Source organism: Pseudoliparis swirei, chromosome 14, assembly GCF_029220125.1.
Source record: "Pseudoliparis swirei isolate HS2019 ecotype Mariana Trench chromosome 14, NWPU_hadal_v1, whole genome shotgun sequence".
NCBI lineage: Eukaryota > Metazoa > Chordata > Actinopteri > Perciformes > Liparidae > Pseudoliparis > Pseudoliparis swirei.
Window position 1 is genome coordinate 11,019,423 of NC_079401.1, and position 15,929 is coordinate 11,035,351.

Genomic DNA, 15,929 nt, shown 5'->3' on the forward strand with positions numbered 1-15,929 from the left:
AAATAAATACATGTATGAATAAATATATATATAAATATAAATAAATACATGTATGAATAAATATATATATATATAAATATAAATAAATACATGTATGAATATATATATAAATATAAATAAATACATGTATGAATATATATATATATATAAATATAAATAAATACATGTATGAATAAATATATATATATATATATATATATAAATAAATGTATTAATAAATATATATATATCCTCACCTCATCTCATATTACCTTATCTCACCTCACATTATCTCATCTCACCTCACCTCACATTATCTCACCTCACCTTATCTCACCTCACCTTATCTCACCTCACCTTATCTCACCTTATCTCACCTCACCTTATCTCACCTCACCTTATCTCACCTCACCTTATCTCACCTTATCTCACCTCACATTATCTCACCTCACCTTATCTCACCTTATCTCACCTCACCTTATCTCACCTTATCTCACCTCACCTTATCTCACCTCACATCATCTCACCTCACCTTATCTCACCTCACCTTATCTCACATTATCTCACCTCACCTTAGCTCACCTTATCTCATCTCACCTCACCTTATCTCACATTATCTCACCTCACCTTATCTCACCTCACCTTATCTCACCTTATCTCACCTTATCTCACCTCACCTTATCTCACCTTATCTCACCTCACCTTATCTCACCTTATCTCACCTCACCTTATCTCACCTCACCTTATCTCACCTCACCTTATCTCACCTTATCTCACATCTCACCTTATCTCACCTCACCTTATCTCACCTTATCTCACCTTATCTCACCTTATCTCACCTCACCTTATCTCACCTCACCTTATCTCACCTTATCTCACCTCACCTTATCTCACCTCACCTTATCTCACCTCACCTTATCTCACCTCACCTTATCTCACCTCACCTTATCTCACCTTATCTCACCTTATCTCACCTTATCTCACCTTATCTCACCTCACCTTATCTCACCTCACCTTATCTCACCTCACCTTATCTCACCTCACCTTATCTCACCTCACCTTATCTCACCTCACCTTATCTCACCTTATCTCACCTCACCTTATCTCACCTCACCTTATCTCACCTTATCTCACCTCACCTTATCTCACCTCACCTTATCTCACCTCACATTATCTCACCTCACCTTATCTCACCTTATCTCACCTCACCTTATCTCACCTCACCTTATCTCACCTCACATTATCTCACCTCACCTTATCTCACCTCACCTTATCTCACCTTATCTCACCTCACCTTATCTCACCTCACATTATCTCACCTCACCTTATCTCACCTCACCTTATCTCACCTTATCTCACCTCACCTTATCTCACCTCACCTTATCTCACCTTATCTCACCTCACCTTATCTCACCTCACCTTATCTCACCTTATCTCACCTCACCTTATCTCACCTTATCTCACCTCACCTTATCTCACCTCACCTCACCTTATCTCACCTCACCTTATCTCACCTCACCTTATCTCACCTCACCTTATCTCACCTTATCTCACCTTATCTCACCTCACCTTATCTCACCTCACCTTATCTCACCTCACCTTATCTCACCTCACCTTATCTCACCTCACCTTATCTCACCTCACATATCTCACCTCACCTTATCTCACCTCACCTTATCTCACCTTATCTCACCTCACCTTATCTCACCTTATCTCACCTCACCTTATCTCACCTTATCTCACCTTATCTCACCTCACCTTATCTCACCTCACCTTATCTCACCTCACCTTATCTCACCTCACCTTATCTCACCTTATCTCACCTTATCTCACCTCACCTTATCTCACCTCACCTTATCTCACCTCACCTTATCTCACCTCACCTTATCTCACCTCACATTATCTCACCTCACCTTATCTCACCTCACCTCACCTTATCTCACCTCACCTTATCTCACCTTATCTCACCTCACCTTATCTCACCTCACCTTATCTCACCTTATCTCACCTCACCTTATCTCACCTCACCTTATCTCACCTCACCTTATCTCACCTCACCTTATCTCACCTTATCTCACCTCACCTTATCTCACCTCACATTATCTCACCTCACCTTATCTCACCTCACCTTATCTCACCTCACCTTATCTCACCTTATCTCACCTTATCTCACCTCACCTTATCTCACCTCACCTTATCTCACCTTATCTCACCTCACCTTATCTCACCTCACATTATCTCACCTCACATATCTCACCTTATCTCACATCACCTCACCTCACCTTATCTCACCTCACCTCACCTTATCTCACCTCACCTTATCTCACCTCACATTATCTCACCTCACCTTATCTCACCTCACCTTATCTCACCTCCTCTCATCTCACCTGATCTCAACTCATCTTACTTCATCTCCTCTTACCTCATCTCTTCTGACCTCATCTAATTTGATCTCACCTCATCTCTCCCTTACCTCACCCCATCTCACCTCACCTCATCGTCTCTGGTCCTTTGGGCTGAGTGTGTGGACTGCCCTTCAGAATAAAGCGCTGGTCCTTCCTGTTGGGAGCTTCTATCTGTGCAGCCACTCTGCTGAATGAGTCCCCAGAGTGTTGTTGCATTACGGGCCGTTCGATTGGCTGTCTCTTACTGTATTGGAATATGTCTGTCTTGATGGAGGGTCTGACACACACACCGCCATCACACACACACACATACAAACCTACACACACACACATGCACACACACACACACACACGTGCGGTGACACATTAACCGGATGCCATTTCCTCTCCCACTCTCAATCCCGTACTTTATTGACATTGAGATGAAAATCAAAGGGGGCGGGGCCTCAGGGGACACTGTGCACTAGACGGGTGACCTTCAACATCACCACACATCGATCGCCTCCAGTTTCACTGAAACACAATAAATAACACGATCTAATGGGAAGATTACTTTATTTATATATATATATATATATATATATAAATATCACTACAGCGAGGTAGAGGTTTCACACCCTCACACCGTCAGGGGGCCCTAGGGGTCCGTTTATGTTTCATGGCGTCTAGAGCCCTCGTGGTTATCTCACGCCAAAGCACCCAGGGTCCTTACACATGTTGACCGATGGATTTCCAGGACTTTTCCAGGACTTTAAACCAAATTTCCATGACCAAACTGAAATCTCGGTGTATACATGAAAAATTTAGAAAATTGTGCTTTTTGAGAGCGTACGCCGGCTTACATTTTGAGCGTCTTTCTTTAAAAAATATATTAATTATTTAAAACTGCGTAAATGAACATGTGATTATTACACATTTTCATGACTTTTCCCAAACTTTTATGATTTACATTTTTCCCCTGAGCACCCAGGGGTGGTCAGCCTGAAGCTCGGAGGCCCTCTGGCAGTCCGGGGTCCCGGCCTCACCGGCAAGTCATAACCCGGCCATGTCAACAACATCCGTTCGCACGATGTGCAGCTGGAGCTCAGGCGAGCCAGGGAAGAGGCCTCCAATCAGAGACGATCAGAACCGTTCAGCCTCCGGAGGCCTCAGTGGTGAGAGTCAACGTTGGCTTTTGGTTCCACAAAGGTCTCCTGGGCGAAGGTGTTGGACCCACCAGACCTCCTCCCCACCGGCATCGCAATCTATTCCCTGATGGACCTGTAGGTCCACATGGACTCTGTTTCCATGGCCCGTGTGGACATCACTGTAGACGGGTTCCATGAGAAGAAGCTCACGGCGTGGACCCTGGGGGACGCCAGACCTCAACCACTGGAGCTGGAGTAGAAGAACCCAGAACTCCCAGACAGGAACCACACCACTACAGAGACCTGGAACCACACAGTGATGTCGGTTCAGCTGAAGATGAGAAAAGACTGAAGTGAGGAACCAGAACCAGAGCCAAGGAAGACCAGAACCAGAACCCTCCAGAACCTCATCTAACAACCTTTTGGGTTGAATTACGGGCTGGATCGGTGAGACTAGCATAGCTTTACACAATGAGGCCCTGAACACAGGACCCGGACCACAGGGCCCTGACCACAGGACCCTGGACCCTGACCACAGGACCCTGGACCCTGGACCACAGGACCCTGGACCACAGGACCCTGACCACAGGACCCTGGACCCTGGACCACAGGACCCTGGACCCTGAACACAGGACCCTGACCACAGGACCCTGGACACAAGACCCTGAACACAAGACCCTGAACACAAGACCCTGAACACAAGACCCTGAACACAAGACCCTGAACACAAGACCCTGAACACAAGACCCTGGACACAAGACCCTGAACACAAGACCCTAGACACAAGACCCTGAACACAAGACCCTGAACACAAGACCCTGAACACAAGACCCTGGACACAGGACCCTGGACACAAGACCCTGAACACAAGACCCTGAACACGGGACCCTGGACCCTGGACCACAGGACCCTGGACCCTGAACACAGGACCCTGACCACAGGACCCTGGACACAAGACCCTGACCACAGGACCCTGGACCCTGGACCACAGGACCCTGGACCCTGAACACAGGACCCTGACCACAGGACCCTGGACACAAGACCCTGAACACAAGACCCTGAACACAAGACCCTGACCACAGGACCCTGAACACAAGACCCTGAACACAGGACCCTGGACACAGGACCCTGAACACAAGACCCTGAACACGGGACCCTGGACACAAGACCCTGAACACAAGACCCTGGACACAAGACCCTGAACACAAGACCCTGGACACAGGACCCTGGACACAGGACCCTGAACACAAGACCCTGAACACAAGACCCTGAACACAAGACCCTGGACACAAGACCCTGAACACAAGACCCTAGACACAAGACCCTGAACACAAGACCCTGAACACAAGACCCTGAACACAAGACCCTGGACACAGGACCCTGGACACAAGACCCTGAACACAAGACCCTAGACACAAGACCCTGAACACAAGACCCTGAACACAAGACCCTGAACACAGGACCCTGGACACAGAACCCTGAACACAAGACCCTGGACACAGGACCCTGAACACAGGACCCTGAACACAAGACCCTGGACACAGGACCCTGGACACAAGACCCTGAACACAAGACCCTGGACACAAGACCCTGAACACAAGACCCTGAACACAGGACCCTGGACACAGGACCCTGAACACAAGACCCTGAACACAAGACCCTGGACACAGGACCCTGAACACAAGACCCTGAACACAAGACCCTGAACACAGGACCCTGGACACAGGACCCTGAACACAAGACCCTGGACACAAGACCCTGAACACAGGACCCTGGACACAAGACCCTGAACACAAGACCCTGGACACAGGACCCTGAACACAAGACCCTGGACACAGGACCCTGGACACAGGACCCTGAACACAAGACCCTGGACACAGGACCCTGGACACAAGACCCTGAACACAAGACCCTGAACACAAGACCCTGGACACAGGACCCTGAACACAAGACCCTGGACACAAGACCCTGAACACAGGACCCTGGACACAGGACCCTGAACACAAGACCCTGGACACAAGACCCTGGACACAGGACCCTGAACACAAGACCCTGAACACAAGACCCTGAACACAAGACCCTGGACACAAGACCCTGAACACAGGACCCTGAACACAAGACCCTGAACACAAGACCCTGAACACAAGACCCTGGACACAGGACCCTGAACACAGGACCCTGAACACAAGACCCTGAACACAAGACCCTGGACACAAGACCCTGAACACAAGACCCTGGACACAAGACCCTGAACACAAGACCCTGGACACAAGACCCTGGACACAAGACCCTGGACACAGGACCCTGGACACAAGACCCTGGACACAAGACCCTGGACACAGGACCCTGAACACAAGACCCTGGACACAGGACCCTGAACACAAGACCCTGGACACAAGACCCTGAACACAAGACCCTGGACACAGGACCCTGGACACAAGACCCTGAACACAAGACCCTGGACACAGGACCCTGAACACAAGACCCTGGACACAAGACCCTGGACACAAGACCCTGGACACAGGACCCTGGACACAAGACCCTGAACACAAGACCCTGGACACAGGACCCTGAACACAAGACCCTGGACACAAGACCCTGAACACAAGACCCTGGACACAGGACCCTGGACACAAGACCCTGAACACAAGACCCTGGACACAGGACCCTGAACACAAGACCCTGAACACAGGACCCTGAACACAGGACCCTGAACACAAGACCCTGAACACAAGACCCTGAACACAAGACCCTGGACACAGGACCCTGAACACAAGACCCTGAACACAAGACCCTGGACACAAGACCCTGAACACAAGACCCTGAACACAAGACCCTGAACACAGGACCCTGAACACAAGACCCTGACCACAGGACCCTGGACACAGGACCCTGAACACAAGACCCTGAACACAAGACCCTGAACACAAGACCCTGAACACAAGACCCTGAACACAAGACCCTGAACACAAGACCCTGGACACAGGACCCTGGACACAAGACCCTGAACACAAGACCCTGAACACAAGACCCTGAACACAGGACCCTGAACACAAGACCCTGAACACAAGACCCTGAACACAAGACCCTGGACACAAGACCCTGAACACAGGACTTTGTGTGTTTGTGTGTGTTTGTGTTGTGTTTTCGTTGTTAGTGTGTGTGTGTGTTGTCGTTGTTACAGTGTATGTGTGTGTGTGTGTTGTCAGCATTAGTGTGTGTGTGTGTGTTGTCAGCGTTAGTGTGTGTCTGTGTGTTGTCAGCGTTAGTGTGTGTGTTGTCAGCGTTACAGTGTGTGTGTGTGTGTGTGTTAACAATAATAGATACTTCATGATCACACCAGGACACCAGAGATTGAAGAAGAGCAGCTGAAGCTGCTGCTCGGCTGGCTGTGTGTGAACATACACACCTCAACACAGTGTGTGTGTGTGTGTGTGTGTGTGTGTGTGTGTGTGTGTGTGTGTGTGTGTGTGTGCGTGTGTGTGTGTGTGTGTGCGTGTGTGTGTTACATAAGGTCTGGTGGATCTGCGGTGACTAAAGAAAGGATAAGGGAGGGGAGAGGGGGAAGGAGGGAGGAGGGGAGGGAGGAGGGAGGAGGGAGAGGGGAGAGGGGAAGGAGGAGGGAGGGGGGGAGGAGGGGGGAGGGAGGGAGGAGGGGAGGGAGGGGGGGAAGGAGGGAGGGAGGGAGGAGGGAAGGAGGAGGGAGAGGAGGAGAGGAGGGAGAGGGAGGAGGGAGAGGGAGGGGGGAGAGGGGAGAGGAGGAGGAGGGAGGGAGGAGAGGGGAGGAGGGAGGAGGGGAGGGAGGGAGAGGGGAAGGAGGGGGAGGAGGGGAGGGAGGGGAGAGGGAGGAGAGGGGAATGAGGGAGAGGGGAGGAGGGGAGGGGAGGGAGGGGGGAGGGAGAGGAGGAGGGGAGGAGGGGAGGAGGGGAGGAGGGGAGGGAGGGAGGAGGGAGAGGGGGGGAAGGAGGGGAAGGAGAGGAGATGGGGAGAAGGAGAGGAAGGAGGGGAGAGGGGGGAAGGAGGGGAAGGAGGGGAGAGGGGAAGGAGGGGAAGGAGGGAATCGCGCTGACTCAGGCAGGAGGTGGGAAGTCTCAGAAGCTGAGGCAGCGAAACACAAACGGCTGCAGGTGGATGGAGGAGCCTGCAGTCCCTCAGACGGCCACCGGGGCTCCAGCTGGACCCGGTCCCTTCTGTCAGAACCGGTCCTCAGGAGAACATTCCCATGAGCCTCAGCTGCTCTTCAAGGCTCAGAGCATCCGTGAGCAGCTGAGGGAAGGACAGACATGTGGCCTCGAGGACAGCCGTGTGGCCTCGATGACAGACGTGTGGCCCCGAGGACAGACGTGTGGCCTCGATGACAGACGTGTGGCCCCGAGGACAGACGTGTGGCCCCGAGGACAGACGTGTGGCCCCGAGGACAGACGTGTGGCCTCGATGACAGACGTGTGGCCCCGAGGACAGTCGTGTGGCCTCGATGACAGACGTGTGGCCCCGAGGACAGACGTGTGGCCTCGATGACAGACGTGTGGCCCCGAGGACAGACGTGTGGCCTCGATGACAGACGTGTGGCCCCGAGGACAGACGTGTGGCCCCGAGGACAGACGTGTGGCCTCGATGACAGACGTGTGGCCTCGATGACAGACGTGTGGCCCCGAGGACAGACGTGTGGCCCCGAGGACAGACGTGTGGCCTCGATGACAGACGTGTGGCCCCGAGGACAGACGTGTGGCCTCGATGACAGACGTGTGGCCCCGAGGACAGACGTGTGGCCCCGAGGACAGACGTGTGGCCTCGATGACAGACGTGTGGCCCCTGTGACAGACGTGTGGCCCCGAGGACAGACGTGTGGCCCCTGTGACAGACGTGTGGCCTCGATGAAAGACGTGTGGCCCCGAGGACAGACGTGTGGCCCCGATGACAGTCGTGTGGCCCCGAGGACAGACGTGTGGCCCCGAGGACAGACGTGTGGCCCCGAGGACAGACGTGTGGCCCCTGTGACAGACGTGTGGCCCCTGTGACAGACGTGTGGCCCCTTGGACAGACGTGTGGCCCCTGTGACAGACGTGTGGCCCCGAGGACAGACGTGTGGCCCCTGTGACTGCCTCCGGAGAGGTGAAAGCCATTTCATTCCAATGAGACTCCATGTGTGTCCAAGGAGAAGCAGACCAAGCGGAGGCCGTGGTTCTGGGACGGTCTCTGAGGGCCACCGGCCCCTCAAGAGGATCCAGATCACTCAACGCCAGGGATGAGGATCAGCTGGTATTCTACTGCTGGCAAGAAGTAGAAACCCTTCCCTCTGTTGCAGGTAAACCACCGAACAGTCAAGCTCACCCCCGGAGCCTCGCCTCAACCCGACCCCCGGGCCCCAACCCCGGGCCCTGGACCCGCCCCCGGCCACCAGATGCCAGAGAGAGAACACTGGTCCAGGGGGAGGTTCCATTCTTTCATCTATTTCATGTCATTCATTTCCTGGAGCCACCGGTCAGAAGACGGGCCCCGTGTTCTTCTCTAAACACGTCATCATACGTCCTCCCAGGTCCCTCCATGTGGCCCTCGGCCTCTGAGGACAGACGAAGTGAACAAACAAGACGCTCTCCGGCCTCCTTCCAGGGGTTCGTCCTCCAAGAGGAACTTCATTTCTTCGTTGGCCAGAACCGTCACGTTGATGAACCCAACGGGCCCGGCTCCCTTTGAGGAGACCCCCACCGGGACCACCACCACATGGTCGCTTCACGAGGGAAACGTGGCCGGCCCCCGGCTAACGGGACAACTGGGCCGTCAACACATCAGAATCTGCATCATGTGTTTCACTTATAATTCAGTCATAAATGTAATGTTGACATGTTTACACTGTAGTACGTTGGACATGCTTTAATACGCGAGGACTTCTCACAGGTATCCAGGCCTCGCAATGCACTGCATGCTGGGTAACGCAACAGAGCTACTGGTGTGAACCACAGAGCGGGTCAGTCGGTTCCCTCTCAGCGTTGTCAGTCTGCAGGAGGAACACAGGTCCAGGTCCAGGTCCTGGTCCTGGTCCAGGTCCTGGTCCAGGTCCAGGTCCAGGTCCAGGTCCTTTGTTGCATCCTCTAGTGTATTTTATTTAAAACACTTTAATGGTTCACATGATGTGAGGGCAGATCTCCAGCAGCTGTGAACAACTGCTCATTGTTGATGAGTTCTACTCCTCACAAACTCTTTATGAAGGTTTCTCCTTTCGTCAAACACTAAACTAAAGCGGCCCTCAGGGGCCAGCCGGCTGTGGCCCCCAGCCGGTCAGGTGTCTGCTGGTCAGAACATCAACACAATGAACGGGGCAGAATAATGATGTCCTATAACAGTCATGAATGCAATAAGTTGCATCATAATCCTAACGCCGTTGATCATTCTCACATATTGCGATGAGCAGGAGTCGTGAGTGACGTCACGAGTTATTCATTTAAGGAGCACGTGACATTGGGCTGGATGAACACACCGAGCTCCGCCGGGATGGAGGCTCCGTCCGGCGGGCAGACAGGACCCCTGCAGCCCCCCCCCCCCCTCCGCCATCCGCCGCGTTCACGTGCAATAACACGCGATGTTTGACTCATGAGCCGTGCGCGCACATGAAAAGGACACATGTTACATACATGTTACATACATGTTACATACATGTTACATCCATGGCGGCTCAACAACAACACGACGCGGACATGAACGCGACACTTACGGTGAGCGCGCGCGGCTCCGGTCCGCGGGCTGAGGAGATGCTGCCGCAGCGCGCGGGGAGAGGGAGGAACCGCCGCACGCGACCACTGCGCGATGTCACCCCGCGAGGCGCTGCCGCTGCTCCAGAAGCCGCGTCTTCTCATTGGACCACAGCGAAGAGGGGGGGGGGGGGGAGAAACGAGGCCACGCGGGCGCGAGGCGCAGCGCGCGCTCCCTGATTGGACCGCCACGCGCACGGAGTGCGAGGGGTTCTGTTATCTTTAGACCTTATGAATATGAGGATGGACAGAGGCTGTCAGCAGGTGAAGTGGGAGGAGCTTCTGTGGCTTCCATTTTGGATTTCTTGTTGCATCGCTTCATGAACACTAAAGTTGTTCAACAGCCATTTGTTGTTGTTGTTTGTGAAATCTCTTTGGAAACACAAAGTTGTGAAGGGTGAGCAGAGCTCCAGCATGGAGAGGGCCACGTGGGAGGGGCTACAGGACAGGACCTGTTCTGGGGGGATCACCCAGACCCCGTCCCTATGGACTCATTCTGGATCAATGTGTGATGCATCAAAAGCTAAACGTAACTCACAGGAAAACATCCTCCATGTGGCCCCCTCATGGCGGTCCTGTAGACCAACAGGAAGTCAGCACCACTGGTCCCCTCATGGCAGTCCTGTAGACCAACAGGAAGTCAGCACCACTGGTCCCCTCATGGCAGTCCTGTAGACCAACAGGAAGTCAGCACCACTGGTCCCCTCATGGCAGTCCTGTAGACCAACAGGAAGTCAGCACCACTGGTCCCCTCATGGCGGTCCTGTAGACCAACAGGAAGTCAGCACCACTGGTCCCCTCATGGCAGTCCTGTAGACCAACAGGAAGTCAGCACCACTGGTCCCCTCATGGCAGTCCTGTAGACCAACAGGAAGTCAGCACCACTGGTCCCCTCATGGCAGTCCTGTAGACCAACAGGAAGTCAGCATCACTGGTCCCCTCATGGCGGTCCTGGAGTCCAACAGGAAGTCAGCACCACTGGTCCCCTCATGGCGGTCCTGATGTCCAACAGGAAGTCAGCATCACTGGTCCCCTCATGGCGGTCCTGTAGACCAACAGGAAGTCAGCACCACTGGTCCCCTCATGGCGGTCCTGTAGACCAACAGGAAGTCAGCACCACTGGTCCCCTCATGGCGGTCCTGGAGTCCAACAGGAAGTCAGCATCACTGGTCCCCTCATGGCGGTCCTGGAGTCCAACAGGAAGTCAGCACCACTGGTCCCCTCACGGCGGTCCTGGAGTCCAACAGGAAGTCAGCACCACTGGTCCCCTCATGGCGGTCCTGGAGTCCAACAGGAAGTCAGCACCACTGGTCCCCTCATGGCGGTCCTGGAGACCAACAGGAAGTCAGCACCACTGGTCCCCTCATGGCGGTCCTGATGTCCAACAGGAAGTCAGCACCACTGGTCCCCTCATGGCGGTCCTGGAGTCCAACAGGAAGTCAGCACCACTGGTCCCCTCATGGCGGTCCTGATGTCCAACAGGAAGTCAGCACCACTGGGAGAGGAGAGGAGAGAGGAGCTCAGTGTATCCTAAGCGTCCATAAGGAGAGAGGAGAGGAGAGAGGAGCTCAGTGTATCCTAAGCGTCCATAAGGAGAGGAGAGGAGAGAGGAGCTCAGTGTATCCTAAACGTCCATAAGGAGAGAGGAGAGAGGAGCTCAGTGTATCCTAAGCGTCCTTGAGGAGAGAGGAGAGGAGAGAGGAGCTCAGTGTATCCTAAGCGTCCTTAAGGAGAGAGGAGAGAGGAGCTCAGTGTATCCTAAACGTCCATAAGGAGAGAGGAGAGGAGAGAGGAGCTCAGTGTATCCTAAACGTCCATAAGGAGAGAGGAGAGGAGAGAGGAGCTCAGTGTATCCTAAGCGTCCATAAGGAGAGAGGAGAGGAGAGAGGTGCTCAGTGTATCCTAAACGTACATAAGGAGAGAGGAGAGCAGAGAGGTGCTCAGTGTATCCTAAGCGTCCTTAAGGAGAGAGGAGAGAGGAGCTCAGTGTATCCTAAGCGTCCATAAGGAGAGAGGAGCTCAGTGTATCCTAAGCGTCCTTAAGGAGAGAGGAGAGGAGCTCAGTGTATCCTAAGCGTACATAAGGAGAGAGGAGAGCAGAGAGGTGCTCAGTGTATCCTAAGCGTCCTTAAGGAGAGAGGAGAGAGGAGCTCAGTGTATCCTAAGCGTCCATAAGGAGAGAGGAGAGAGGAGCTCAGTGTATCCTAAGCGTCCATAAGGAGAGAGGAGAGGAGAGAGGAGCTCAGTGTATCCTAAGCGTCCATAAGGAGAGAGGAGAGAGGAGCTCAGTGTATCCTAAACGTCCATAAGGAGAGGAGAGAGGAGCTCAGTGTATCCTAAACGTCCATAAGGAGAGAGGAGAGAGGAGCTCAGTGTATCCTAAGCGTCCTTGAGGAGAGAGGAGAGAGGAGCTCAGTGTATCCTAAGCGTCCATAAGGAGAGAGGAGAGAGGAGCTCAGTGTATCCTAAGCGTCCTTAAGGAGAGAGGAGAGAGGAGCTCAGTGTATCCTAAGCGTCCTTAAGGAGAGAGGAGAGAGGAGCTCAGTGTATCCTAAGCGTCCCCCTCAGCCTCTCAGCCTCCAGCAGCATCTTCTCTTGTGGCTTTCTATGAAGTTAATGTAACACCTGTGATCAGTGACGATGAACCCAGGAGCCCCAGGGGGTCTTGGTCAGGTCCTGCTTGATCTGACCAAGACCCCCACATGGAGTGAGTCCTGTACGGGGAGTTTACATAACATGCAAAGCCTCTGATCCGTTGTGTTACATGAATATGAAAACGTATTTGTGGAGGAATGAAACCTGGTCAGCAACGTGGACCAGAACAAAGCAGGAACCATAAGATCTAGTATCATAATGTTCCTCTGACCTGAGACCCTGACACTGGACTCACTGAGGAGTGATCTGGGATGGGAAGTGGTTTTAGGATCTTCTTCTTTCTTCGTGGTACCTTAGTCCTCTTCCGGTCTTCAGGTCCTCCTGGTGATGAAGAGATGATCCAACAGGACCATGCCGGTACCCGTCTGAGACTCCATGAGTCCACATGAGCTCTGATCACTTTAATTTGACTCTTCCCAGAGCATCCATAATTAATGAGTCCTAATGGCAGCGCTGCAGCGCATGGATCAGGTTCTTCTTCCCTCTCGTCAGACGAGAGGATCTTTTGATTATTGGGCCTCACTACACAGTTCAATTCAATTCAATTTCAATTCAGTTTATTTGTATAGCCCATTTTCACAAATTATAAATTTGCCCCAGAGTGCTTTACAATCTGTACACAGACATCCCTGACCTTTGACCTTTGACCTCACATCGGACCAGGAACAACTCCCAAATAACCCTTCAGGGGGAAAAAAGGGAAGAACCCTTCAGGAGAGGACAGAGGAGGATCCCTCTCCAGGATGGACAGAACAATAGATGTCATGTGTACAGAAGGACAGATTTAGAGTTAAAACACATTCAATGAATGTGACAGAGTGTATGAATAGTTCATAGTAGGCATATTCCACGATGGAGACCTCCACCATCCATCTGGCAGATAGGATCTATGACGTCTTATAGGGTCCGATGAGTTCATTGTAGAGGTGTGTTCTTACTGCCACGGGGGAAGCACAGGTGTAGGGCAGGAACCATCAGGAACCATCAGAACCATCAGGAACCACCAGGAACCATCAGAACCATCACACAGGTGTTACATCTTATGAACAGAGCAATGTTACAACACACAGTATTAATAATGAGTAGTAGTCATGGACCACGATCCAGATACACAGAAGGAGACAGAGAGGAGCAAGGGGGCAGGAGGCAGGGCCAAGGATGTAGAGAGGAGCTCAGTGTATCCTAAGACGTCCCTCAGCAGCCTCTAGGTCTATAGCAGCATCTCTAGGGGCTGGACCAGGGCAACAAACTATAGGAACCACAAGTAGCTCTCTAGTGGGGTAATACAGTACTACAAGCTCTCTAGTGGGGTAATATGGTACTACAAGCTCTCTAGTGGGGCAACATGGTACTACAGGCTCTCTAGTGGGGTAATACAGTACTACAAGCTCTCTAGTGGGGTAATATGGTACTACAAGCTCTCTAGTGGAGTAACATGGTACTACAAGCTCTCTAGTGGGGTAATATGGTACTACAAGCTCTCTAGTGGGGTAACATGGTACTACAAGCTCTCTAGTGGGGTAACATGGTACTACAAGCTCTCTAGTGGGGTAACATGGTACTACAAGCTCTCTAGTGGGGTAACATGGTACTACAAGCTCTCTAGTGGGGTAACATGGTACTACAGGCTCTCTAGTGGGGTAATATGGTACTACAAGGCCTCTAGTGGGGTAATATGGTACTACAAGGTCTCTAGTGGGGTAACATGGTACTACAAGCTCTCTAGTGGGGTAATATGGTACTAGATAGATAGATAGATAGATATATACTTTATTAATCCCCAAGGGGAAATTTGTCGAGTCAGTAGCAGCAACACACAAGAATAAAAATAAAAAAACACAAAATATAAGAAGGGTTAGGGTGATCTGGCAAGAGGTGAACTGTTGTAGAGCCTCATAGCCGTCGGCAGGAATGTTCTCCTGTATCTCTCCTTGTGGCAGCGGAGCGTGAGGAGACGTCTGGAGAAAGTACTCCTCTGTCCCTGTAGGAGGTGGTGGAGAGGGTGGTCCGGGTTGTCCAATATGGACACCAGTTTCTTCAACGACCTCCTCTCCACCACCTGTTCCAGGTGCTCCAGCTGGCAGCCGATGATGGAGCCAGCCTTCCTAACCAGTTTGTTAAGGCGGCTGGTGTCACCGGCTCCGATGCTGCTCCCCCAGCAGACAATGGCAAAGTGCAGCACACTGGCCACAACCGACTGGTAGAATAACTCCAGCATCTTGCTGCACACGTTGAAGGATCGAAGCTTTCTCAGGAAAAGAGTCGACTCATCCCTTCTTGTACACAGCGTTGATGTTGGCCTTCCAGTTCAGTCGGCTGTCGATGGAGACGCCCAGGTACTTGTACTCCTCCACCATGTCCACGTCCACTCCCAGGACACTCAGAGGTGTAGGAGCTGTCGCCTTCCTCCTGAAGTCCACCACCATCTCTCTGGTCTTGGCCACGTTCAGCCGCAGGTGGTTCTCATCGGCCCACTTTACAAAGTCACTCACCACTGCCCTGTACTCCTCCTCCCGTCCATCCCTAATACACCCGACCACTGCAGAATCATCAGAGTACTTCTGCAGATGGCATGACTCCGTGTTGTACTGGAAGTCACTGGTGTACAGGGTGAAGAGGAAGGAGACAGAACAGTTCCTGTGGGGCTCCAACATCACTGACCACCGTTCCAGACAGCACACGGCCCATTCTGACAAACTGTGGTCTGCCTGTGAGGTAGTCAGTGATCCAGGAGATGGTGGACGCGTCCACACGGCCACCGCAGCTTCTCACTCAGCAGCAGTGGCTGGATGGTGTTAAATGCACTGGAGAAGTCAAAGAAAGTGACTCTCACAGAGACATCGGTTCCATCCAGGTGCGACTGAGCTCGTTGCAGCAGGTAGATGATGGCGTCGTCCACTCCCACATGAGGCTGGTAAGCAAATTGCAGAGGGTCCAACGACGATTTCACCTGCGGCCGGAGGTGGGCCAAGACCAGCCTCTCCAGCACCTTCATCACATGGGAGGTGAGGCGACGG

General features: G+C 52.5%; 1 protein-coding gene across 2 annotated transcripts in view; it reads right to left on the bottom strand.

The window, feature by feature from the left end:
• The window catches only part of LOC130204492 (double-stranded RNA-specific editase 1-like), a 35,651-nt gene extending 24,615 nt beyond the window's left edge, over positions 1-11,036 (bottom strand). For both annotated transcript variants that reach the window (XM_056431257.1, XM_056431256.1), the window contains exon 1: positions 10,796-11,036. In XM_056431257.1, the coding sequence (XP_056287232.1) occupies positions 10,796-10,825 (30 nt within the window). In that variant the 5' untranslated portion in view covers positions 10,826-11,036. The remainder of the gene's footprint in view (positions 1-10,795) is intronic.
• Positions 11,037-15,929: the final 4,893 nt, after the last annotated feature.